A 25,001-nucleotide genomic window follows, 5' to 3' on the forward strand; every position below is an offset into this window, starting at 1 on the left:
GTATGACACAGATTAAGACAACATATATTTTCATGGCTTTTCATTTCCGTTGGATTCAATCCAGTCTCTCTGAGTTTGCTCGTTCCGCACAGTCATTATAATCCATTTTTCCTTTCTTTGTGTCCCTGCCATCCACGGAATAGTCTTCACGTCCTCTTTTCTTTACATTTTTTAAAGATGAGTTCCACGATTCTTGTCAGAAGATTTTCTCCTTTTGTTTTTAGTTTTTTTTTTTTTAGCATGCAAGCATAAGTCTATATGAAGGATATGCTGTGGGAATCTAAATGGCACGGAGCTGTTTGATGGTAAAAAAACAGGAATATTATCACAAATAGCGTGTGTTTACAAGACGGAACATTTAAATCTACAGTACTCTCGTTATTATCATTATACTCTTGTTTTTCTTTGTCTTTGTCAGTTTTAATCCACTTTTTTTTTTTTTTTTCAGAAGCATCGTCTGAATTTCATCAGTTTTTGGAACGCCTGTTTGAACTCGTCGTTGAATGCCGTATAGATGACCGGATTGATGAGGGAGTTCAGGTATCCCAGCCAGGTAAATATATCAAAAAGCACTGGATCGAACCAGCACTCCTTACATATGGCCATGACCAGTGTGCCGACAAAGAACGGGAGCCAACAGACGATGAATGCGCCCAGGATGATGCCCAGTGTCTTGGTTGCTTTCCTCTCCCGGGCAGCACACAGACGTTTCCTCTCCAGCACGCTGTCTGCCAGCTTCACTTTCACACTGTTCATGAACAGAGGCGATCCTCCCCCTCCTCCTCCACCTCCCGCGGTGCCAGAGTGTAGGTGTGCTTCCTGGATGGAGGCGGAATTGAGAGAACAGAGCGAAGAGCCTGCCGAGGTCTGGATGAGCTGCGCCGTGGTGAAACGCTTCCCCGAGGCCGATGGCGTCTTGAAGATTCTGGAGCGGGCGGCAACATAGATCCGTCCGTAGAGGATGATGAGAAGCACTGTGGGGACGTAGAAGGCGCCGAAGGTGGAGTATAGGGTGTAAGAGATCTGATCCGTGTTCACCATGCACTCTGTCAGCTCCTCGTGGGCTTTGGCCTGTCGCCAGAAGAGTGGGGGCATGGAAATCGATATGGAGATCACCCACACCACCCCGACCATGACCGCGGCCCGGCGCATGGTGCGTCGCTTCGAGTACTCCAGTGCGTCCGTGATGGCCCAGTAGCGGTCCAGCGCGATCACGCACAGGTGCAAGATGGAGGCCGTGCAGAAGGTGATATCAGACGACAGCCAGATGTCGCAAACAATCTGCCCCAGCGACCACGTCTTACTGACGGTGTAGAGGATGCTGATGGGCATGACCAGAATAGACACCAGCAGGTCTGTGACGGCAAGGGATCCGATCAGGAAGTTGGCGGGCGTGTGGAGCTTCCTGGTCAGAAAGATGGTGGCAATGACGAAGGCGTTCGAAAGCACGGTGGCCAGCGTGACGAGAGCTAACAGCACAGACAGGGAGATCTGGAAGCCGAGCAGGGTGGCCTCGCTCCATGGCGGCGTCGTGGTGGTGTCAGGAATCTCCGTGAAGTTGCTGGTAAAATAGTCCAACGAGCTGTTATCCAGCTCCATCTTCTTTTTCTCCAAGGTTCAGACCAGCCTCCTCACTGTTATCTACAACTGTACATGGATCAGTTCAGGTGGCTCTGCTCTAAAAAAACACAGAAGCTTGTCCTTTATTTTCCCATCCCTGGTTTTGGGATGCGATTTCATATCACCCCTTAGCAAATATCTACTTCCATTATTTCAGCTCACGACCAATGTGCCCGTAATTGAAGCCGACTAATTTGTCCATTTCGCTTCCCCTATATTGATTCACCTCACTGGTGTAGCTGCAGGAGAGAAGAATCCTAATTCGTATTCAGCTCCTGTCAGACAGGCACTTCTTTTTCTCTCTGCCCAGTGCTCTTATCTCATCTCCAACCGGCAGCCAGCCAGCCAGCAACAACACCTTCAGACCGAGCCTTCCTATCTATCAAATGCTTTAATGGGCTCCTCCTTTTCAATAAAGCAAAGCGGGGAGCTGCATGTAGGAAGAAGATGACGACAGATACAAAGGTCCGCTTGTTGTCTCTCTTATCTGTTCTCAAGTCCGCGTGAAGTCTCCTAAATTGAGGTTGCCGCCGAAACTTGGCTGTGCCTCGGGTCTTTTGATGGTATTGGAAAGCCAGAAAATTACAGTTATATGATCCACAGCGAAGCCGAACAAGGAGAAGTCCTAGTCATCCGGGATAGAATTGTTCGAAATCCATACATTGAGCGAGCTACATAGAAGTTTGCCCGAAAATGCTGCGATAGGCAAAGCTTTTCTTAATCGAACAAGCTTCTCCTCTCCCCTGTCAGTCGCTGTGTCCATATAGCTACGAAGGTTTTGTCAGACTTTCACGAAGCTTCCTCTGCAGCATCTTCATCCTAGGTGAGACAAATGAGAGTTAGTTTTACTATAATTTACCATCGTCCACCCCCCCACCACACACACACACACACACACACACACACACACACTGTGTGCACACACACAAACAAACATGACAAGTTAAACACATTAGTTACATATTACTGTGTGGTTTGATACACACAGACTAAACACCCACACACCTCCAGTTACAGTGTTGATTTATTACATTTGTTGCAGAACTGACACTGAAATCTCCAGGCGTGGTACATAGAAAACACTTCACCATAGTTTGCTCTGAAACTCATCACAACAGCGCCGCTGTACTTCTGTATGAAATGTGTATAGATGCTTTACATGAAAAAGTGAATAATAATAATGTTTTTTCCTAGATCATTGTGATGCAAATGAACATTATTTGCCATAGAAGCCCTTTAGAGCTGTCTACCAGCAGCTCTGTGTTTTTGCAAATATATTACTATAGCACAAATGTCCAACTGGGGCAAGATCTATTAAAAATTAAACAAGCTTTCAGCATTCCTACAAACACTTATAGAAAAAAATTATATTAATGACTGTACGTTAAGTAATCATGATGATAAAGTAAGACAGAAAACAAGTAATAACAACAAATCGCATGAACAGTAAAAGCTTTTTTCTCTCTCTTCCAAGGCCAAAGACAGACTTTTCATCTTGTATCAACTCTACTTGCTTTGCAATACTGTTAAAGCTGTGGTGCTCAGAAACTGAAGCGCAGCGGTACACAGAGAAACTGACCATTTAGCCTCCAGCGAAGACAAACATGAAATTATCCAAGGATGGCGAGCTGAGTTGTTTTCAAGTACAGTGAAAGAGATAGGAAGCGAAATGTGGAAATTATATCACCCAGTGGCGGTGAGTAGTTCAGATGATGGTTTATCACCAGAGAAAGCAATCCCCTACCCCCCACAGCTTTTCTTCTATAGATTAAGTTTGCTTTCATTTATTATTTAAGGGCAGCGGCGTGCATACTGACCACTTATAATTCAGAGGGAATAGGGAAACATGCTTAGGTGACACTTAAATGGACCCATTGGTTGTGACTGCTGAGACCACTGTCACTACATCACAACCCACGGAGCAAACATGGTATACCTTAATGGACACTGTGAGAAAATGGTAAATTAAAGTGTGTTTCTAGATGTGTTTCCGAGTGTTTACAAGAGATGGATTCTGCACATTTAAAAAAGGACCGGATTAGGGGGAGAAATGTACAAGTTCCAGTCATCGGATGAGGTTTTTATAGTTGTTAATTATTTTCTTGGGACCGTTTTGTATTTCACGCATCGATGGGCTGTGAAGTGATGTTGGAATATTAAGGAACAAAGCTGCCAACAAACAAACAACAGCGTTTGCCAAAGTAATTACAAATATTTGCCTTTTTTACAGTTAGCACACCCTTCTGCCGGCACATTGTCGAGGCTGATATCCGAATGCATGTTTGTTCCCGATACGACTCTGCAAGTTCTGAAGTGAACCACGCTGAAGTGTTGACTGGCAGCTGGGATGTTGAGGGGGATTACTGTGCTCTGGCTGTGAAAAAAAAAAAGGAATATCAAAAAGATGAAAACACCCTTGTGTCTTTAGCACATTTATTTAAAGACTTTGAAGTGAGCGTGAACATTTTTTATGAACCAAAGTCAGCATTGATCGGTCCAGAGCAATCTGTGTTTTTTATTAGCAATGTTCGCTCTCAGTGGTGACGATTTGAATCACTGGAGGAAAACCTAATTTTCCTTCTTTGATGGAAAAACATCTTCCATTCGGTGATCTAAGTAATTTAGTAAAAGCAAAGAACACATTTTTTTTTTTTTTAAATTAAATCAATGTGTGTCCTCAGTAATATTGGATGAAGACTACTTGAAAAGTTACAACTTGTCTAAATGGACCCATGTTGTAGAAAGTGAGACTTACATATCTTTTTTTTTATTAGGAAGCACCATTATTCTGAAACTATGCCCCCTAGTGCTTGGAGGAATTGCAGAAATATTTCAAAAAGTTCATTTGAAAATACTTGAAATCAAATGCAAGTAAGAATTAGTTTTGTCTGTCCTGTAATATTCACATCACCCATGACTAATAACAAGCTAAACTCAAACTGCGATGGCAGAGTGTAATTTAAAGGTGTAAATTACAGGCTAAAAAAAATCACAAACATAACTCCTTACGAGAACTATTGTGCCTTTAAACAAGCTTTCATGGCTGAAGAGGTTGCGATGTCATACTGATACAGTCACCGCTCCAAGTCACGGCCCCAGCATGGCTGTGGTTGTAAAAACACGAGCTGGATTGGTTGGGAAACATGGTGGGCGTTGCCTGCTCAGGTCTGTGAGAACTGCCGAATCACAGCAGACTGGGCTTAGAGACAGACACTTAAACAGAGCGTTCAGACAGAAGATGAATAGAGGTGCTGCAGCAATGGACAATATGAGAAATAAAATAGAGTTTTTCGAACATTAAAGCATGAAAACATTTTCAAGTAGATACCCAAAATGATGGTGTGAACCTTAAAATGAGCATAATATGGGACCTTTGAAATGTAAAATTTTCATGAATCTAAGAACAATTAGTTGCCCTGTGAGTCTGTGCATAGATAAAAGTAAAAGCATATGTTTTGCCTCTGCTTTTTCCTGCAGCGTGACATTCAAATGGACGTGAGGGGAGCCAACTACTGGCTGCCCTCCAAATAAGACCGTACATAAGAAAAGGGCACTGAGTGCTGATAGTACTCACTGAGGCAATCATGTGATTAACATCCACACAGACTGAAACACACACATTATGGTCTACCTGAGCTCTTCTGAGCTGCTGTTCAGCTTCTATGAATTTTAATAAGACGAGGACGGCTCTTGAGCATTATAGTGATGGTTAGTATATTAAGTTTCCTTCATAGCAAAGGAGGTTGTCAAGGATCGAGACACCTTCCCTTGAGCTCTACATGTTGAAACAGAGGAAGAGTAGATTACCTTTTTTTTATTTAAATTGTAAAGGATTATAATTGATTCATAGTCTGAGGATCCATCCAAAATACCAAAACACCAGTAACACTTATGAACTTGAACTTGTTTAATCTATGGGCCATTCCTATCTAAAGAGAGAAACTAAACTTCAATCCACAGAGATTCAGTTGCAAGCCACAAAATGACTGTGAGCTGAACACAAAGGGACTTTAACAGACGTCTTTCTCTCAGGTGTCCTGCAAACACCTGAGTTGAGTATTGCAACACAGACTTGTTTGGGGGGGAGAAGGTGAGTCCATCTCAGGGGTGGCTAAGCTCAACCTGCCGCAAAAAGACTTACAGTTTGTAAAGCACGCTTTGAAGCCTCCGGCAAAACTGTAGACAACCTTGATGACATCACAGTGACATGGCCAGGTTTATACTCTCTCCAGAACAACACAAGACTTCTTGCAACTGCCTTCATGGGCTGTGAAGCATCCCTTGTCATGAATAAACTGAACTCCATGCGTGAAATCTGTACAGTGCCCCTTAAAAACCTTTCTCTGGTTATATGCATGCTTTTGTTTCGCACATACTCTAGACTCCAAAATGAGCATATCGCGTGCAGACATATTAGAGATAGCTGCAACTGTTGATGGCTGAAGCATTACCCAGCGCAGTCATACTTCATTGCATCAGTGGAGAGGAGATTGATGAGCGCAGTGCTCAGTCCTGGTGTTGTAACACTGAGCGCACAGCACAGTGAGCGAAGTAAGACGACTGCAGTGGACGGAATCAGCTTATCCCTTCCTTCGTCTCTGTCGAAAGCTGTCACAACATGTCCCTGGTGCATATCATTTCTCAACACACACTCATGTACAGTAGCACGTTTGATAGATGACTGGATAGCTTATCTGTTTACACATCAAACAAGTCGAGGACGAGGCTTATCTCCCGAGGGTCTGGCTTACAGCACAATGAGGTAATGAGGTTCATAATGAATGAATGAGAGGAAAAGATTTTCAATCTAGAACAGGCCCTGCCTAAATTGGACTGTATATTGTTTGTGTGAAATATATTGGCTTCTACATCTGGATTTGAAATTGAAGATCTAATACAGCGAGGCATGGCTCAGACCAATGAGGCGAGACGTGCATTCATCATCCTTAAAATGAGGGACGGATGAACCTAAGTTTGCACAGTAGAGATCCCAATAAAAGCATACACAAAACAATAGAAATGTTTTTGTTTGTGTGGATCCAAGGACGAGCAGAACCAACGCTCTGGACAGTACCGCCGCCCTGCCCAATTGCACCCATTACATCACACTCCATTCAGTACAAATCCGATTCATTCCTCTCGGTCCTGGGCCGAATCCAAGCAGATGCTGCGGCGCGTGCGGCAGGCTGTTTGTTGGCCTGGATGAAACAGCAGTACCCTCTGAACCTGGCAGGTCTGCAAATGCCGCATGGCCCCACAGGAGATGGGCTAATTGATTTAGCTCAGAGGAGGTATCGCTACCTCCGCTGTCAGCTAATGTCCTGTGTTTGCTCAAGTGTGCGCTAAACGGTAGGTGAGCAGGGGATGTACAGTGTGTCTGTCTGTGCGTGGGGAGGGAGTCGCATCAATGCAGAGGGAGTTTGGGGATTTGTGATGGGTATCTGTTGAGCTGCTGCTTTACAAGGACTCATGTTGTGAGGGCATTTTGTGAGCAATTCAGCTTGAAATGATCGCTTCCACTGGGGGAGATCATTGATCACCGGACTGATCTCAGCTTTCTTTTATTGTCCTGCCACCACAGTCCAGATGAGAGAGGATCTGAGCTGACACAGGCAATGATATGCTCTTTTGAGTCACTGCATGCTCGTGGCAATAAGCATAACGACAAGTTAGTAGTGTTACTGTATTGCGTTTTTTATTTCCCTGGGTTTCTCCTCCCAGGCTACAGACATGCCGCCTGCAGACAATACACTTTCTTCTGGTTGAAGAAAAATGTAAATCTCTATTTATATTTACAGTTTCTATATGGTAGAAAGGCAATACACAGCTCCATGTAATCTAAAAAACTGCATCCAGTGATGTCACTCAGCGGCAAAGTTGCATTGTGGGTGATGTAGGCGACAGGTTTTGAAAAGGACGAGGGATGCAGGTCAGTTTTGATAATTCATTTTTCAATTGTCTACAGTGAGTCCGCCAGTGGTAGACTGCTTTTGCGAGCGTTTCACTCTGCCTCTTCGTAGCACCGAGATCTGGGTTTCTGGGTCAAACTTTTTTTTTTTTTTCTTGCTTTTGGCAGTAGCCAGGCCATTAGCAGTAGCCATGTTGCTAACACTGCCAACAGTAATACCAAGGGGAAAGCCTGGGGGGGGGGGGTTGAAATGCTGTCTGTTTCTGCTTTAAATACATTCCAAAATGTTCAATCCAATTGATTTTGAGTAGATTCCAATAGATGAATAATTTAAAAAAGTTAAACGCCAGCTTTAAAGCTACAAAGTCAATGTCAACACCTTTATAAAAAATATCCCATGACTAGAAAAACATAAATAATTCAAAATAAGCTCCATCAGCTCAGTGTCAGTGCATTGCAAATTGTATTACCCTGGAATTCGCCTCTCAGGCAGTGCACAGGCTGGCCTACCTTAGTTGTTAATGTTGAAAGAAATGCCTGCGGACAATAATCTAAAAAATGTACTTTGTTTGTCAGGTTGAGGAAATATTAATTCTCTTTCAAAATGAACAGTTTATATCCCTTGAGAAAGATGCTACAGCAGATATCAAGCACATAAGCACTGTACTCGGTTGTGAAGATACAAATACGGCATTATCAGAAAAACATTTTTTTTCTTTGTGTTTTGGAATGTATGCCCTGTGCCCTTGTCTTCAAATAATCATGGTTTAATCAACTGGTTTGTTCAACAGTCTTTTAAAAATGTTTTCATTAAAATTATTAGATCTTTTCAGTTGAGCACAGCAACATCACTGCCAGGCACACAATTTTTTAGTTGGCAGACGTTATGGACAGGGAGGTCTTTATACTGCACTTTCCATAATTTGGAGGGGGAAAAGCCACCAATCACGTTCTTGATTCAAACACATACATTTGACATTTTTTTTCCATCTTGCCATGTATAAATCATTTTTAGTCCCTGCTGACCGTCTCATTGCCAAATTCTTTGGTTCCCTTTGCTCACCAGAGTATTCCATATTTAGTCCTGGATGCTGTTATTCGATTTAGTAAGCAGAATACATTTTGTAGTTTGCTTAGCACCATGCGAACGCTGAATTATAGATAGCTGGGCTGTCTGATGTGTGGGAAAATGAAACCATAAAATATAGATCAGTAGGAATGTTTGAACAGTTAAGATGACTTCAGAACTGACATCTGTCAAAGCACAAGGTTAAAGTCCATACAGCGCGTCCCGGTGCACAGTTACATGGAGTGAAACGATGGAGTCCATAAAATCAACAACCGAATTACCAGTAAGCTATGCTGGAATAATGGGAACACATTTCATGAATGGCTGGCATGTGTGAGCTCAAACATGCTAGCGTGTCGCGCTTCGATTCAGAAAATAGCCAAAATAAAGCACATCATTTCTCAGGGTTTTATCTTCTCTCTATTGTTTGCAGGAGCCTCGGAGCATGGAGAATAGGTGCTTTTCTAAAACTGCGTGGGCTGCACTTGTGCACCGGTATGCACATGTGCGATCGCGCACACATGCGCCATCCACACCGCCATCCAATCATCCACCCACACACACACACAAATGTAAGCATGGACATAAAATACCAATTAATCCTCACAGGATCTGGCACTGGAGGACACCAAAGAGTCTTCACAGGTTTGTGTTGATTTATGGTGACTGATTCCTGTGCAACTAAATGAGTTGCAGAGAGGCTGCGAAGGAGGTAACTAGAGACACAGTGACATTGGTCTGCTCAGACCATTGGGTACAAACCTCAGGACTCATTACAGAGGCTGGGAGGGATAATCTCAGCTCCTCTGTAAGCCGATAGGAATGGCACAGATTGTTGAAAACAGGACAATTTAGCCCCTTGGAACGATTTTGTTAATGAACATCCCCCAATTTAGATTGTTTCAAATGCAGCACTGAAGCCTCCTGCTGCAAGGGCAACCATCCCACCAAGGTTTTTACAGCACTCCACAGTACTACACGCCTCACTTTATATAAATATACATAGAGAGATATAGATATAGATATAGATATAGATATAGATAGTATATATACGACCCTTAGAAAATGGAACAGGGCCAAAGGGTACAAATCTGGGACACCTGAGAGGCCCTTCATCGAGAGTGGGCCTGGGATGAGCTGACGCAGAGATTATCTGTCACTGTGTGCAAGTGTGTGTGTGTGTGTGTGTGTGTGTGTGTGTGTGTGTGTGTGTGTGTGTGTGTGTGTGTGTGTGTGTGTGTGTGTGTGTGTGTGTTAGGTGGAGACAGAGAGAGAAACAGACATGACAAATCAGGTTCTGCTTTAAATCTGTGCTGATGATAAAAGAGCTTACGATCAACACATTGTTGGTGCAAAATCTGTACCAACAAAACAAGTGATACATTTAACGGCACTGTGCGAGTCGTGACCTTATGCAGGATCACAGGAGTTGACACAGATTTAACCAGCCATCAATTTTCACAGTTTTTTTTTGTTTGTTTGTTTGTTTTCGCAAAACGTAGGAAATTGCTCCGCTGCAATAAAACTTCTGCCATTTTCCACACAAAATAATTAAATTTCCACCCACTGTTGGGGCACGAATAAAATTATACCCCACCTTTTACAAACCAAATTCCTTGCAAACACATTAACGTCTGGAAAATGTCTCCCCCACCCCCCCATGTCTCTTCACAGACACTGTTACTCATAGGCACTGCGTCGCCTCCAACAAGCTCCGTCAAGTCCTGTCTCAGTGAGCTATTCTTGTTCTTGTGTGTATAATAAACCATTTAACCATGTATCCAAGCTTAAACCTATAAATAACCTTATATATACCATTCAATTAAAGGAGACCTGTTATGCTTTCCTTCAATGTCCAGCAGAAGCTGGAGGAAGAAGACATGTTTTCTCTCTCCCACAGAAAACATGGCTCTTGAAACTGGTCAGCTAGTTCGCTATGTGAGAATCGATTTGGAACAGCTGCTCTTTTATTGATAGCAGTGCTGGGTCAGGCGTGTGTGAGCGGACCAATCAGAGAAGACTGGGTATTTGAGGGGGCCTTAATGAGACAGGTGATAAAACAGAGCTTTTCAGACGGAGGGGGAATACAGCGCTGCAGCACTGGGCAGAATAAGACAACAGGTGTGTGTTTTGGAGCACTCAAGCATGTTAAGCTATTCTAGCAGAAACCTGAATTAAAATTATGAACCTGAAAATGAGCATAATATGTCTGCGTTAACCGTTTTATTGGAAGCTGTAATTGTTACTTCAGCTGCCAAACGGCAGTCTACCTCATGTGTACAAAGTAAAGCTTTGCACAAAAACGTCCTCAGATCTTTTGTAATCTTCCTGGAATGAATTACTCTATAGTTTTTAATGATTTTACATTTTTTGTCACTGACCTGCATTTTTAAAAAGTGCTAGTCACTCTCAGTTTATATAATGGATCTGCACTGCATTGCAAATTTGTCGCAGATACGGCTGTTTCAGGCTATAATTTCACACCATGAATTCAACTCAAGAGCGCTCGAGCTCCCCCATATTAATCCTGTTTACAGGACCGGAGGTAATCATCCATTAAAACGTTGACATCAGGGGCATTTTCTAGAAATACATTGCTTCAAATGAATCACTTAATGTTGTTTGTTACGACCTTGTTTGTCATAATTACAAACATAAAACTTCTGCCACCACTGAGATCCGCTTGAAAAGCAGTCGTATAGGGTTGCCGCTCAGCTGCCAGCAAAGCATTTTTGTATGAAGACACGGAGGACAGATTGGTGAGAACAGGCAGCGCTGCGGGGACCTCTGTGATGTAAAGTGACCGAGACAGACTCTAGAACAGCCCTGTGTGATCTACTGTGTCTGGTGAGTCGTTGTGATGTCAACCCCATCTCTTAACACTCCACTCATAATGATTTGCAATGTATAAACTTCGAGCCTTCGCTGACTGGAGTTATAACCATCATAATTATGGTACACAGAAGCACAGACGTTTTATGTTCTTGGCACGAACCTCACAGCAGGACGAGATATTGTGCACAAGCTGTACAACATCTTATTAAGCAACACGGAACATTTGCACATTTGAACTCTTCAAACTTCAGATGATTAAAGATTCAATAAACTCCAAAGGTTAAGGCCTGATATTATGCTACTAACCACTTTGCAGATAAGTGAAACATGAAACAATGTTTTGATCCCACTTTGAGTTTCATCAGGTAAAAATGTTCATACATCATGCACAACAACAGGCTGACATCTCTACAATGGCAGGTGTGGGTACTGTCCTGAGCAATAGACATCCCAACAATACAAAGCCTAAATCCTATAGATATTAACTTGATTATATCAGATATTTTGGTATAAGGTTTTGTATTATTTATTGTTCCTGCGTGAGGTGTGTAAACCAGCCTCTTCTACAGGAGACAGTTTGTCCATTATTGGGCCTGTGCCATATTAACCCACACTGACCCACAAAATGTGCATTCACCGTGTCTTTCAAATTGCATTCAATTTTCTGCTTTTCCATTGAGCACGTGCATACTGTTGAGCCCGGCATTGACAACTCAAGCCATAAAGAATTTTACATTTAATGACTGTACTGGAATAAATGTCAGCCCTGTTGGCCACTTATTGTAAAAATTGGGTTTTGTATGACCAACATCCACTAAATCAGATATAATCTCTGCACTACTACCATAGCTGGCTTGTATTAGAGTTCATATGGTCAAAGAATACATGTAATACCCCCTGCCCCCCCCCCCCTTTTTTTTTACAGTAGATCACATTAACAATTACAGGCTCTACTGAACATGCGTTCACCTATGTCTAACCCTGAAGATATGACTGCTGTTATTACTGTTTGTTTACAGACTCAAGTGTAAAATTGTGCGTCACTGCTGAGCCACATAATTACACATATTTACATATAAATTGCATTACATAAAATAAGCCTGTTTCGCAATTGCGGTATCCGTCTGTCCCTCTTTCTCTCTCCCGCTGTTCTTTCAAATTAAGGGAATCAGTTCTGGCAGTTCTGGCAGTTCTGGCAGTTCTGGCAGTTCTTATACACATTGATAGAAACAAACAAACAAAAAACATCCATTGGCCAAACAGTAAAATAATAATAATAATAACAATAATAAACCATACTATACTGGTGAGTCTGGATGTCATGATGGTCATTTTACCAACAATATCACTACATCTGATTTAGACGAGTGTGTAGCGAAGAAGCTCTGCTGTTGGAATTTGAAATATGACCGGACGATAACAAACACGAGGGCTTTTATCTTTATCTCTAATGTTTGAGTGTGCGTATGAGTCATAAAAGTGAAGGGGCCACGATACAACAGAGGGCTGGGAAACAGCGATCCATCCAGGAGACGCCAGCGGATGTTTGTTTTGAGAGCGCTGGAGAGGTCAACATGAGAGCCTATTAGAGGAACCCTTTTTTTTCCCAGATTGACAGAGAGAAGTGATACAAAGAATGTAGGCATGTGGAATAAATAAAAAAGATAACACACGGCACAAAAATAACAAACTGTACATATGTAAGACATATGGAATATATGAGGGTTCGAGGGGCCACTTGAAATTGCGTATGCGTGTGCATGTGTCATTAAATGGAAAACGATATATAAACAAAGTTTGTTGAGATGTTTGTATATTAAACAGGATATTCCGATCCCTGACCTCTATGGTTATCTGGATGAACCTGTTTAGGAGCTCATGGTTCCATCAGTGCTTTATTATATTTTAAGACCCAGAAACATACCAATACTCCTTCTCTCACTCTGTGTGTGTTTGTTACTATTATTTGTAGTTTGATGTAAACAATTAATGCTTTATTAATCTGTACAGTTGGGCGGGTCAAAGAGGAACTTATCTATGAGTTTATGATTTACAATCAGGGAGTTTATTTGTACAGTTTTGCAACCCAATAGCAAGATTTAGACAGGAAAAAAAAACACGTGTTTTGGTTTTTATGCCTGCTTTTTTTCACCATAAGCTTGGTTTGAATGTGTTCCAACATCACATGAAAAAAGCAAAGACGTCTGAAAAACATCTCGAAGGTGGCTCAAATTACCATTTGAAAAAGGAAGTGAACGCATCCAAAACTCAATTCATAGACATTTATCTGTACATAGTATGTTACTTATTGTAGGAATGTTGACTTGATATGAATCAGACAAATAAGTACAATGGCAGCATTTTGATTTGGTGACTGGGTTGTCTTTGAAAAAAAAAAAAAATGAAATAAAAATGCTTCCCTGAACACAGAAGTCAGACTTGGTCACACAGAGGCAGGGCTTCGACAGGATGAACATGTCACTGAAATGAAACATTAAGATTCACATGGCTGAGGGGTTTGCATGTGCGCTGAGACTGGACCGAGTATTGAGCCCCGCAGCGCTGCGCTTGTTGTGAGCAGCACGAGCTGCAGCGATGAGAGACACAGCAGAGTGCGATCCAGTGCAGAGTGATCTCGGCGAGCGAGAGCTCACATGTGGGTTGATGAGATCTTGTGCACAATCTCAGCAACCCACTGTATGGATGGTGCCAAGTACATACACGTCTGTGTTTCTGTATGCTGAATATATGATGGTTATAACTCCAGCCGTTCAATTTAAACACGGGGCATTATAAAAAGGATGAAACAATAAGCCAACATTTACTGACATCAGGAGGTAATTACTTACTTTTAATGGTGCGTTCCGCATAAAGCTCTAAACTAAACTAAAAATTGCATTCATTGACCTTGTCTTTATGTATTAGTATTACAAATGTCTTTGAAAAGTCTTTGAAACATGCTGTACAAATATACTTCTGACATTAGAATTATAAGAAAAAGGACATTTCTTATTCTGATTTATTCAAAACACCATTTTTCTTGTATTTTTCTTGTTCTTTTTTGAATATTTCTGCAAATAAGCAGTAAAGGCAGCTTGGTGAGTATTGCACAGATGTAGCTTGTATTGATTTTATTGTCAATTAGGCAGGATGGATCCATACAGCATTGCAGACCTCCTGAGAAATCACGTGGAAGCGCATTTGTAAGTAAAATGAACAGGAGTTTTGACATCTTGACTCTGAGTCCGGAGGAAGTGCTGAACAGAATCTAAAACAAGTTTTCTGACAGGGAGGAGCTGCCAATTAACACAATGGACTAGTTTAACAAAGTGACAGAGGGCTGCTTTCAGCTTTGCTTGAGACATGACCATACTCCCAACAAAACTTAGAAAACCAGCTCCGGTTCAAGACTTTATAAGAACCTTTCAGCCTAAATCTTAAAACCCAGGTGCACAAACTAATGACCTGGGGAAACCTCTCAGCACTTTTATCAGCGCACTAACTGGCTTACATGGCAGACTAATTGCATTTACTTGATGTTTTATCATTGAAACACCTGAAATTGCAAAATAAAGTATCGCTGGTGAACTGCCCAATGGTTGAACAGAAATGTGCACACTTGGATGCCTCTAAGGAAGAAGAACATGACAAGGTGGCCTTTACTGTGGCCCACTCTGCAACAAAATGTGATAAAGGGCCTTCGAGGCTGCCCGTCCTGTGGTGAAAGTGACATATAGGATGTCCTACATTCTAGAATATGAGTTGGCCTCTATGTCCCTCTTTAAAGGTTAAATAGTTAATGTTCAATGTGTGATTTTACAACAGAGGTATAGTAGTTGAAGTCAGAGTTACATGATAAAACTATTGTCATGTTTTGGGATTTTGGTTTTGTTTTATCTTGTAGTACATATCATCACATATCCTCATTTATCATTGGTTATTTTCCACCTCCTGGCTTTGTCTTTTTTCCCACCTCAAGGCCTAAAACAAATGAAGCCAAACTGCATATTTCCTCTAATGGCCACATGAGGCTGCTCCAAAAGCGAGTAAATCCACATAGACTCTGTAGTAAAGTGCCCCAAATTACAACAGAAATAAAAGCTTGGTACAAAAAATATCAGTTTTCGTTTTTCCACAATAAGTTGTTTGTTAAAAACAGTGAAATTGTGCCAGTCCAGTTAAGTGCCGCAGTACAATCACTGTATTTTTCTGTACAGCGTTATCATACTTTCCACTTCTCCATCATTTCTCCAGACAGGCTTTCAGTCAATGGTCTCTCAGCTACTGGCTTCAAGTAATGGAAACAGACATCTTTCAACAAGTAGTCAATCTTGAAACACTGACCACTAATGGCCTGAGTGGCCGAGCCTCTGCCATGAGTACGGGCTGGTATGGATTCTGATATGACCCCTGTAGTCATTTCCATGGTAAGTGGCACATTGTCATGATCTATAATTACGACTTTCCTCTGGAGGGCCCAATGTCAGGATTCAGCTCTAATTACATGGGCAGATTGTAGATTGGGCAGAGATGGAGAGCAAAGGAAAATTGAAATTGAAGAATGCAGCAAAAATACGATCAAGGAAGACCGAAACGCAAATAACTCTGAGGTTAAAATCATCAGGAATACAAACAAAGCATGATTAATATTGTCCTGACACGGGACAATAAAGTGGACCGACCCCTACGCTGAAACAATGGTGTGGAAGAAGATGATGAAGAGAGGAGGAGAGAGAGCCTGGAGGGATGTTATTTTCTCACATGCAGTCCAATCCGCTGAGAATAATCATGCCTGTAAATCCCAAGGGATTACCATTGATACAGTCTCAATTTTGTGGATTGCTGTAATTCCAGTGTAAAGAGAAAACTCAGCAGTATAAACAGTGAGAAGAGGATTTGATGAGAGAAGTGAGGCATTCCATGAAACAGAGACTGCCCAGGTTGAACTTGGTTGAACCGAATGGAAAACTTTAACAAAACACATTAAAGTCAACATGAAACAAGCGCTGGATTCTTGGAGCTGGCAAATGCAAAAAACTAAAGGAATGTGTTCATGATTACAGCCATTGATAATGTTGGGTAAAATGTGTCCATCTGGTGATCGTCAAGCTAACTCCAGCCTATAGCATTGAGTTTTGGACAGTGTGTCAGACAAAACAAGCAGTTTAAAGATGTCGGATTAAGCCTTTCGGAAAAAAACAATTTTCCGACAGTGTATTAATAAAACTTTGGCCTGAACACATAACCTTTCACAAGCCTAATGTATTTGCACAATCTGATATCATCATGGTGGCATTGTTCCTGGAACATCATTAATTATTGTTTGATGTAATCACATTTTTCTAATGTCACAGCTTTGTGACCCGTAGGAAAAATATGTACTTGGGAGGAAGTTATCCTTTCAAACACTTGCTGTGAACGGGTCTACTTGAACCCAAATCAATGAGTCCCTACACCTAACAAAGTATTTCAGTTGCCTAACCAAGTATCTTACCTTCAAACCAAAAGGCTACATGTGCTGCATATGTGCATACAAGTAAATTACAATATACATTACAAACAGGACACAAAGCCCAGTGCTCTGACTGATAATCCTGTACTTAACCCATTCAGCCACAGTGTCCTGCTCTTTGTAAGGATTTCTTCACTATTTCCTGAGTTGAAGTGATGATGCTGGTGCATATAAAGTCAGGTCAAGCTAAGTGCAACAAGTTAACAATCAATCAAGGCATGCACATCAAAGTAAGTCATGGGGTTCCTCAAGGTTCTGTGCTTGGACCAGTACTATTCACATTTTATATGCTTACAGGATAGCATACATTTTCATTGTTATCATGTTATCATGTGGTTACCTGTCTTACTCTCTGGTGGTGATCAAATATTTTGGCCTTTTCAACTGTATTTCTAACCTCCTCCTCATTATTTTCAAGTGTGGATTGTATCCTATTGTATTTCAAAGCAGGTTAATATATTTTGTTGTTTAACCCCTCTATTTCATACCATGTATCCACTTATTTAGCCTCATATTTCATAGATCTTTCACTCAATCTTCTGTTAGTCAGTCCATAGCCTGACGTCAGTGTCCGTTTTTCTGTGTTGGGCCTCACTGTTGGTGTTTTTATTGCCTGTAGCTGGATAGCGTGACGGCTCCTGTTGTGGATGCCGCTGATGATTGGCATAATGCACTGATCATTTCTCCATGACTGTTCAGTTTCAGCCTTTGATGCCACGGCTTCCCGAACCTTTCCCATGCCTACTTTATCTTGCCTTGTTTACTTTGTCTTGCTTTCATTGGAGGACGCTGTCTACAGTTTGCCAAGTTGTCTTGTTTATTATCACTGCTAAATTGAGACTGAAACACTGAGACCTGCTGTTACACTTCCCACTGAGTTCAGGCAGTCTGGTGTGTCTGACAGTAGTTAGCTCCCTCTCATGTCAGCAGTTGGGCCAATTAATGAGTACAGTGTCAGTGCTCATTTCATCCTCCTCATTGCACTTGCAGTATATCCTGGTCATTACTCTAATATTTACATTTCCAGCGCATGATTATAGCCTCGGATATCTCAAAGACACGCAACAAAGATGTGTAGTCAGGCAGGTGTGTTACAGCTGAATGATAACGTCTTCTCCACAGATGCTGCTCCACCATCTGCTCAGCTGTGAGGCCGCTACTCAGCCAAACTCAGGTGCCGCATAGTACTGTAAACAGTCTACAGGACAAACAATGTAATGATGACACTGTGTTAAATTACCACACGTGTTTATTATGTTATGTCTGGAAGCAGATCCTGAAGAAAGGCCAGTCTTGATGTACAAGGTTTACACCGAGAAGTGGAAAGTGCTCAAAATGTGGAATGAAGCTGTAACTCGGCTGCAGACGTCTGCTTCTTGTTCTCTCGTTTTGGACCCATTCCTGCAAGTGAATTATGTGCCATGCAGTGACAGGCTGAAGCAAACATGCACTACATTAGAGTGAGCGCTGTTCACATATATGGTGCCTGCGGTGAATAATGATGGAGTTGCTGTAAAGAATGAAAGCCACTGCACGTGTCTCACCTGTAATGGTTTTATAATTCACCACTGAAACTAAATCAGTGGTGGCAGATAGACGGTCGGTCCATTATCTCGGAAAGCTGTGGAGAAAAGCAGGTCTCCCATATCGAGCCCGTGGTTTTAATTTTGAAATGACAACTGTCGCTAGCTGGATTTTGCAACCTGTGGCTAGCTCGCTTGCAGGCTCACTCCATGAGATGAGGTGACGAGGTGAAAACGCTCTCTCTGGCTCCTGCTCTGATGTTCCAAGATGTCTCATTCTAACACAAGAACCCTGTCAACACGCACTCCGACAGAAACTCAGCCTCCTCATAGACGTTGATCCTTACACAAGACGTGAAAATAAAGACGCAGCATTGTTCTTTTATAGCAGCGTAGAGTGAGCGCGGTAAGGGAAAAACTGACCGCTCTAGCATGACCATGTTTGGTTGCTAAAGCTGAGTTCACTTAACAGGATTTTTGCCCTGATTTTCCTGGATATCTAGCAGGCTAAATATCTGTCTGAGTGAGCGGATGGGCTGGGGCGCCAGGAGAAGAGCTACAGCCAATGACGGCAGAGAATTCCCCTCGTTCCTCTACAACTTGGACTGTTTGGGCCGCATCACATCACATCTCGCTTTTGGGATCTTGTGACATGCGAGCCCCCAGTCGCTGATCAGTCTTGTGTGCAAACCACAATGAGAGAGAGCAAGACTAACTTCTGTGAGACAGGAAGTTTTTATGTTATCTACCACGAAATAACGTAGCGCGACATGCTCCCCGGCTTCAGTCCTTTGATAAATACGACCGAAGGTGTCAGTATGAATTCGTGTAGCCTGTCTGTTCAGGTCCGTTCCAAAGTGAAGATATTGTCCAGGATGTTTATTCTCCCTATATTTACCCTCATCTTACACACCCATGACTCTCAGCAACAATTGTACCTGACAGTTGACTGTAAAATGTGCAGCCCAGAGAAGCAAATGTCCGATAGATTTCAGTTTCAGCTCGATTCTCAGTAGGTGGGGAAAAAATACAACTCCGGATGTGTGAGGGGGACGAGTTGGTCGCCCCGGACGAGGGGAGCAAAACTCCTCTATCATTGTTTAAGCAAAATCACACATTCAACAGTATCGTAACGGGAGATTATCGCTTCAATTTTTCTCTCTTTTTTTAACTTAGAGTCATTATTAAGTAGCGAGGGGTGACGGCATGATGAGAATAGGGGGTCTGTGTCGGTTTAATGGGCTGTCGATTCAGCTCTCTGAGTGTGAGAGAGGCGAGAGAGGAAATCCCAAGGAAACGGGGCGACATTGTGCGCTGAAAAATACCATTCATCAGAGCACCATGAGGGTGATTCTCTTTCATTTCTGCTGAGCACCTCTCACATCAGTCAGCTACTTACAGCAGAAAATGCAACGCGCCCTCTGCAAAGAGAGCATGAGGTGGCTTTCTGAAAAGCTTCAGAGCACACAGGATATCTGTTTTCTTTTTTTTCCCCCCAACTTGAAATGGTCTTAATGCTGCAGCTGCACGCCTCTCATCAGCACCAGCGACGGCAAAGGAAGCGTCTCTTGTGTTCAAGTATCTCCTTTTTTCTTCAGAGTGAAGATGATCAGAGGTGGAAAGATTAGGGTGAATTTTATGCAGCTCTTGTCCACAAACAGCCAATTAGAAGTGCCTCATTAAGCAAGGAGTCGAATGATCACGCCACAAACACTTTATAATCTCTCCAATAAATAATATATGCACTGTGTGTTGACCTATAACCGATATCACCACCATCCACCTCTCTCCCGCCCTACATCCGTTTAATGAATTCAGCTGCATGTGCCACAACCGCGCTCGGTTGGACATCTTTCAGCGAGCGCCTTCTCTCTAAAACTGCTGGCATACATCACACTCTGTATCGTACGGGTCACTTCAAAGCCTCATGGTGAATTTAAAAGCGCTTTTTTTTTTTTACATTCAGTACTCCTTCCCTGCCATCAGAGGAGGTTTCTGCTGCTGACAGAGCTCCAAATTTCTATAACAAGTCATAAGAGAGTCCCTGTGATCTTTTTAATCTCTATAAAAATGACTCTGCAAGATCAAGGATTCACAGAAACACCTAAAGGGTGGGTGCATAAACTTTTATTTAAAAAAAAAAAAAAAACAACCTGCAATTAATGACCTTGAAGAACTTCAATGAGTCCCTTCTCTGAAACCAGCACCATCCAGCTGTTTACTCCAGCTGAGGCTTTATGCATCATTTATCCAGCTGGACATGCTGGTTTTGCCCATGTAAAGCTGGTATTTCCCCCCATAGGGACTCATGTATTGTGCCTGTGTTGCTCATCTGCTTATAGTGACCTTATCACAGGCAACTTTGTGACATCTTTTTCTCCTGATACTGAAATAATCCTGCCGGGGCTTACACGGTGCCAGCGGTAGGAACAAGTGACCTTATCATGCTCTGTTGCATCTCTTGTCTATGGGATTATTTCAGGAGATGTTTGATCTCATGATGGTTTTGTCTCTGATGTAAATTCAGATCTTTTCTCACGTATAAAGATAACACTTCACAGCTGAATCGACGAAACTAACATCAGCTGGTCTGCGCTCTCAGATCCGTGCGTAATGGCGACAAACACGGACCGGTGGCGTGCTTATTTAAAACAGAAAGAAAGAAAAAGGATCGTTAAACTTACCAGGTTTTATTCTTCATTTAGCAGCTTTCTCCGCATCGATAAAAGCGGAGCAGAGACGCATTCAGGGAATCCCGGCAGCGGTGTCCTTCGTTTACGCACGTCCAGTACAAACACACGAACCCGGAGCGGTTACAGTGAGAGAGACGCGCCGCTGCTGTAGGTGTTTCTGCTGCAAGTGCGGCTGCTTCACACCTCATCTGTCTGTGTACAAACACAGTTAAGCATTCACAGCCGTTCAGTTCAGTTGTCCCGCAAACTTGAGCGACGGGAATTTATGTTATCCTGCTCTCTTGACTTGACAGTTACTTTGATACTGGCTTTCCCCAGAGTTAAATCGCCAGAGCGTGTGTAAAAAGAAAAAAAAAAGTGCGGATCCCCTTATGATGCATCGAGGCGCAGCACGATGTCGGTTGTCTCCATCAACGATTAAAACTCCCGGAGAGACACACCGGTGCTGATGTTACACCCTCTGCTCGTCAACAAGTTGCATCCAAATCTGCGTTTCTCTGAAGATTTGATGGGACCGCTGGCTGCACGGGAGAGCCTCCCCTGTGCGCCACACACACACACACACACACAAAAGCACACACACAGGCACACACACACACACACTGGGAATGAATCTAATCGACTGCAACCACACAGCGCGTGTTTCCAAGTAATTCTGTGGATTTCTTTGACAGTCTGTACTCCACTGGCTCTCAGGATCAGGTGCGGGGACCCCACAGAGGCCCCTGACAGGTTACGATGCTCCCATTTACAAAGTCATTTCATAAATAGTGATAATCATTAACAGAAATAATTGAAAGGAAGCAATCTGAGCTCTGAATTTACATTTCTGCTCATGATCCCTGACTTGATCTTTCAATTGGATGATTGGGAGTCCTGACTTTAAAGGAACACTGCACTCAAAATCAGCCATTTGAGTAGTAAACACTAACTAAAGGGAAATTCAAAAGAGATTCAAACTCAGAATTTCGATATTTACTTTACCTTATCAATGAAGTTATAATACAAGCTTGTTCCGTAACTGAATAAACAAGCACTGTTTCAAGCTAGAGAGGTGGCAGGGTTGATTCAGCTGATTCAGTCACAATCACCAAGAGAGAGTTTGTTTATTTTTTTAGGCATAGAAAAAAAACAATGCAGATCTTTACTTTCTGATTAAAAGCTCTTCCCCAAAACTACATACTGCACCCATAAACATTGGTGTCAAATTATTGTGGTTTTAAGATCCAGGTCTTTCAAGACCGGCTGTGATCCGTCGGGATTCAAAGCAGTTCCAGACGATTTCAGCTGGGGAAAAGGATGAAAATATCAAAAGAAACTTCTCAGACCAGGTAGCACAGTATAGCCCAGTGTGGCTTTAGTGTTGCTGCAGTTCAGCAGTTTTTGAACCATAATTGACAATTAATGATTACATACTAAAGTGCATGTTTGTACGGGTGCCAATGAAAGTGTACACACTGAACGACTTTACACCACATTTGCACCTGGCTACATATTGCACTCTAGAGCAGTATTGCACAACACAACATATCACGCTGTATAGAAGCATCGTGCAGAATAATAAGTGTTGCACTATAATGTTGGTGTTATGCTCAGTCTAAATATGCACCCACAGCGTTGTCAAGCTTGAGAGCAGTTGCGAGCATTAGTTCATCAAAATTTCATGTTATCTAAAGCCTCTTGCACGCACATACACACACACACACACACACACACACACACACATCACTCTTGTGTTTTTGCAGTGCTGACATGATATGTGCTGTAATGTCGGTGCAGCATACAGTTTCCCAGCCAAAATTCACGTGTCAGTAACATGCATGTTAACATGTAGCAATGCAGCATGACTACAAATTATTGGCAGCTTGCTACTAAGAGGTAAGAGATACAATTGATTAATTTAGATAATCGATACACTGAAGTTAAGGAGCTCCATCTTTAGAAACGGCTTTCTCTTGCAAACAGTGTTGTCTCTCTGCAGATTGTTTTCTTGCCACATCATTTAGAGCTCATTTTGGTGTTAAAAATAAAGATTAATAGTAATGTTGTAACTTTAAAGTAAGACAAAACATGGTACTGGTATTACCCATGGGTCTCTATTAATCTGATAATTGAAGAGGTCCCCTGTGATCTAATCCCATTAATCCAACCCCATATTCCGTACCATATTTCACCATTTCTTTTTTAACGTCTGTCTTCTGTTGTTAAACATCAGAACAAGTATGAAAATGCGGCTCATTAATGCGTTGAACAGCAGTTATCAGCTGTGCTCTGAGATCGACTTTGTTGATGTTCAAAGTCACGACAGTGAAGAGCGGAGCAATGGAAAGTAGCGTTAGGGTTAGTACGGCCACAGAGCAACTTTAACATGATCTAAATGAGCTTCGAGCGTATTTTTATGCTTGTAAAACAAGCAGAAATCATCTCCAAACTAAATTTATATTGTGGCTGCTGAAAATCAGACTCTTCGCTTCTAAAAGATCTCACGCTGAGCCTTGGCATCCAGGAGGTATTCTCGGTAAATAGGAGTAAAGTACAGACTTTGCTCACGCGCCACACGAAACACAAACATCAGATGGTAATTTCTAAATCACACGAGGTCCTCTGGTAATATTTGTCCCGTGAGAATAGGGTTTTAGAGAACAGATCAGGCTGTTTGATCAGTTTTCAGTTTTCAGTGTGCAGAATTATGTTACAGATTCAAGCACGGTTACGTAGAAACCTGCAGTGTTCGGCTGATGTGTCCCCCTCTTCCTCCTCCTCCACTGTTTAGTCATGAGTCTGTGAACACCTGTTTGTTGTTGCCTATTTGTCACTTTCCACTTCTCTTTATTTACTTCCAAAAGTTGGAGGGAACTACCCGCAGAGAGAAAATCTTGAAGATGTCAAAGATGATAAACGTATATCTCAGCTGTCTCTATATTAGCTGTTCCACACTGCGGAGATATTTACCGAGACCCTGCAGCCGTGGCAACAATGAGCTCTCACAAAGAATAAGCAGCTGCGATAGGGAAAATATTCCGACCCCAGGGGAAGCTTCTGGATGGTGGAAAAAAGAAATGCATGCCGAGCTCCACATCATGTGGCCTGCATGATGAGGGGCTTCTTAAAGAACATGGCTGACACTGACATCCAAAGTCTGTTTCCCCTCTATTGCCCCAGAGACACATAAAACAAATGCACAATTCAGGCTGTGATCGACGATATAGGTATACACATCAACACAATATTCCTTTAATCTGATATTTTCCATTAACACCATCATCACACTGCTGTGTTTCCATCCAATATCGGAGGATTAATCTCAAGAAAAGTTCTCGACTTTTAAGAGCCAATACGTCTCTTTAAAGTCATATTACATGATCCACACTAATTCACAGCCAGCGCGGTCTTGTTAGTTCATTAAATGCTGTGATTGAACCGCTGTTTCTCTCCCCCATCTTCTGTATATTTTATCATTAATTGAATCAATACCAGCTCCTTGAAAGCTAATTAGCAGACTCTTGAAGTATGAAAAACGATAATGAAGAAATGGAGCACTGCACACATGTACGCACTCGCACACACACATGCATGCGTGCGCGGACACTTTAAGGGCTGTTTAAAGTGGAAATAAAAACTGCTGGGCTTTAAGTGGACAGATCTGTCTTTGATCCCATCGTCTCCATTCTGGAGAGATGGACGACCCACGTGGGAATGAAATACAGCGCCGGCTTGTTTTTCCGTTTAGCCTCTTGAAACACCTCGCTCTAAATGGAGGGTCAGAAGGGCGTCTGTGTCGAGTTTTTGCTGGCATCCGTGGGACGTTCAGATATTTCACTCAAAGATTTAGTTGTTTTGT

At 42.3% G+C, this 25,001-nt stretch overlaps 1 protein-coding gene across 1 annotated transcript; it reads right to left on the bottom strand.

The window, feature by feature from the left end:
• Positions 1-224: 224 nt before the first annotated feature.
• htr1d (5-hydroxytryptamine (serotonin) receptor 1D, G protein-coupled) lies at positions 225-21,644 on the bottom strand. Its single transcript, XM_037125117.1, has 2 exons — positions 21,152-21,644; positions 225-2,439 (listed from the first exon to the last, which is right to left on the bottom strand). The coding sequence occupies exon 2, from the start codon at positions 1,597-1,599 to the stop codon at positions 445-447; it is 1,155 nt and encodes a 384-aa protein (XP_036981012.1). The 5' UTR covers positions 1,600-2,439; positions 21,152-21,644; the 3' UTR covers positions 225-444.
• Between the last annotated feature and the right edge of the window lie 3,357 nt (positions 21,645-25,001).

Source organism: Acanthopagrus latus, chromosome 16 (assembly GCF_904848185.1).
Source record: "Acanthopagrus latus isolate v.2019 chromosome 16, fAcaLat1.1, whole genome shotgun sequence".
Classification (NCBI taxonomy): Eukaryota; Metazoa; Chordata; class Actinopteri; order Spariformes; family Sparidae; genus Acanthopagrus; species Acanthopagrus latus.

What these genes read in the sequence shown, in the direction of transcription:
- htr1d (XM_037125117.1), bottom strand. Translation starts at nt 1,599, where the DNA reads ATGGAGCTGGATAACAGCTCGTTGGACTATTTTACCAGCAACTTCACG.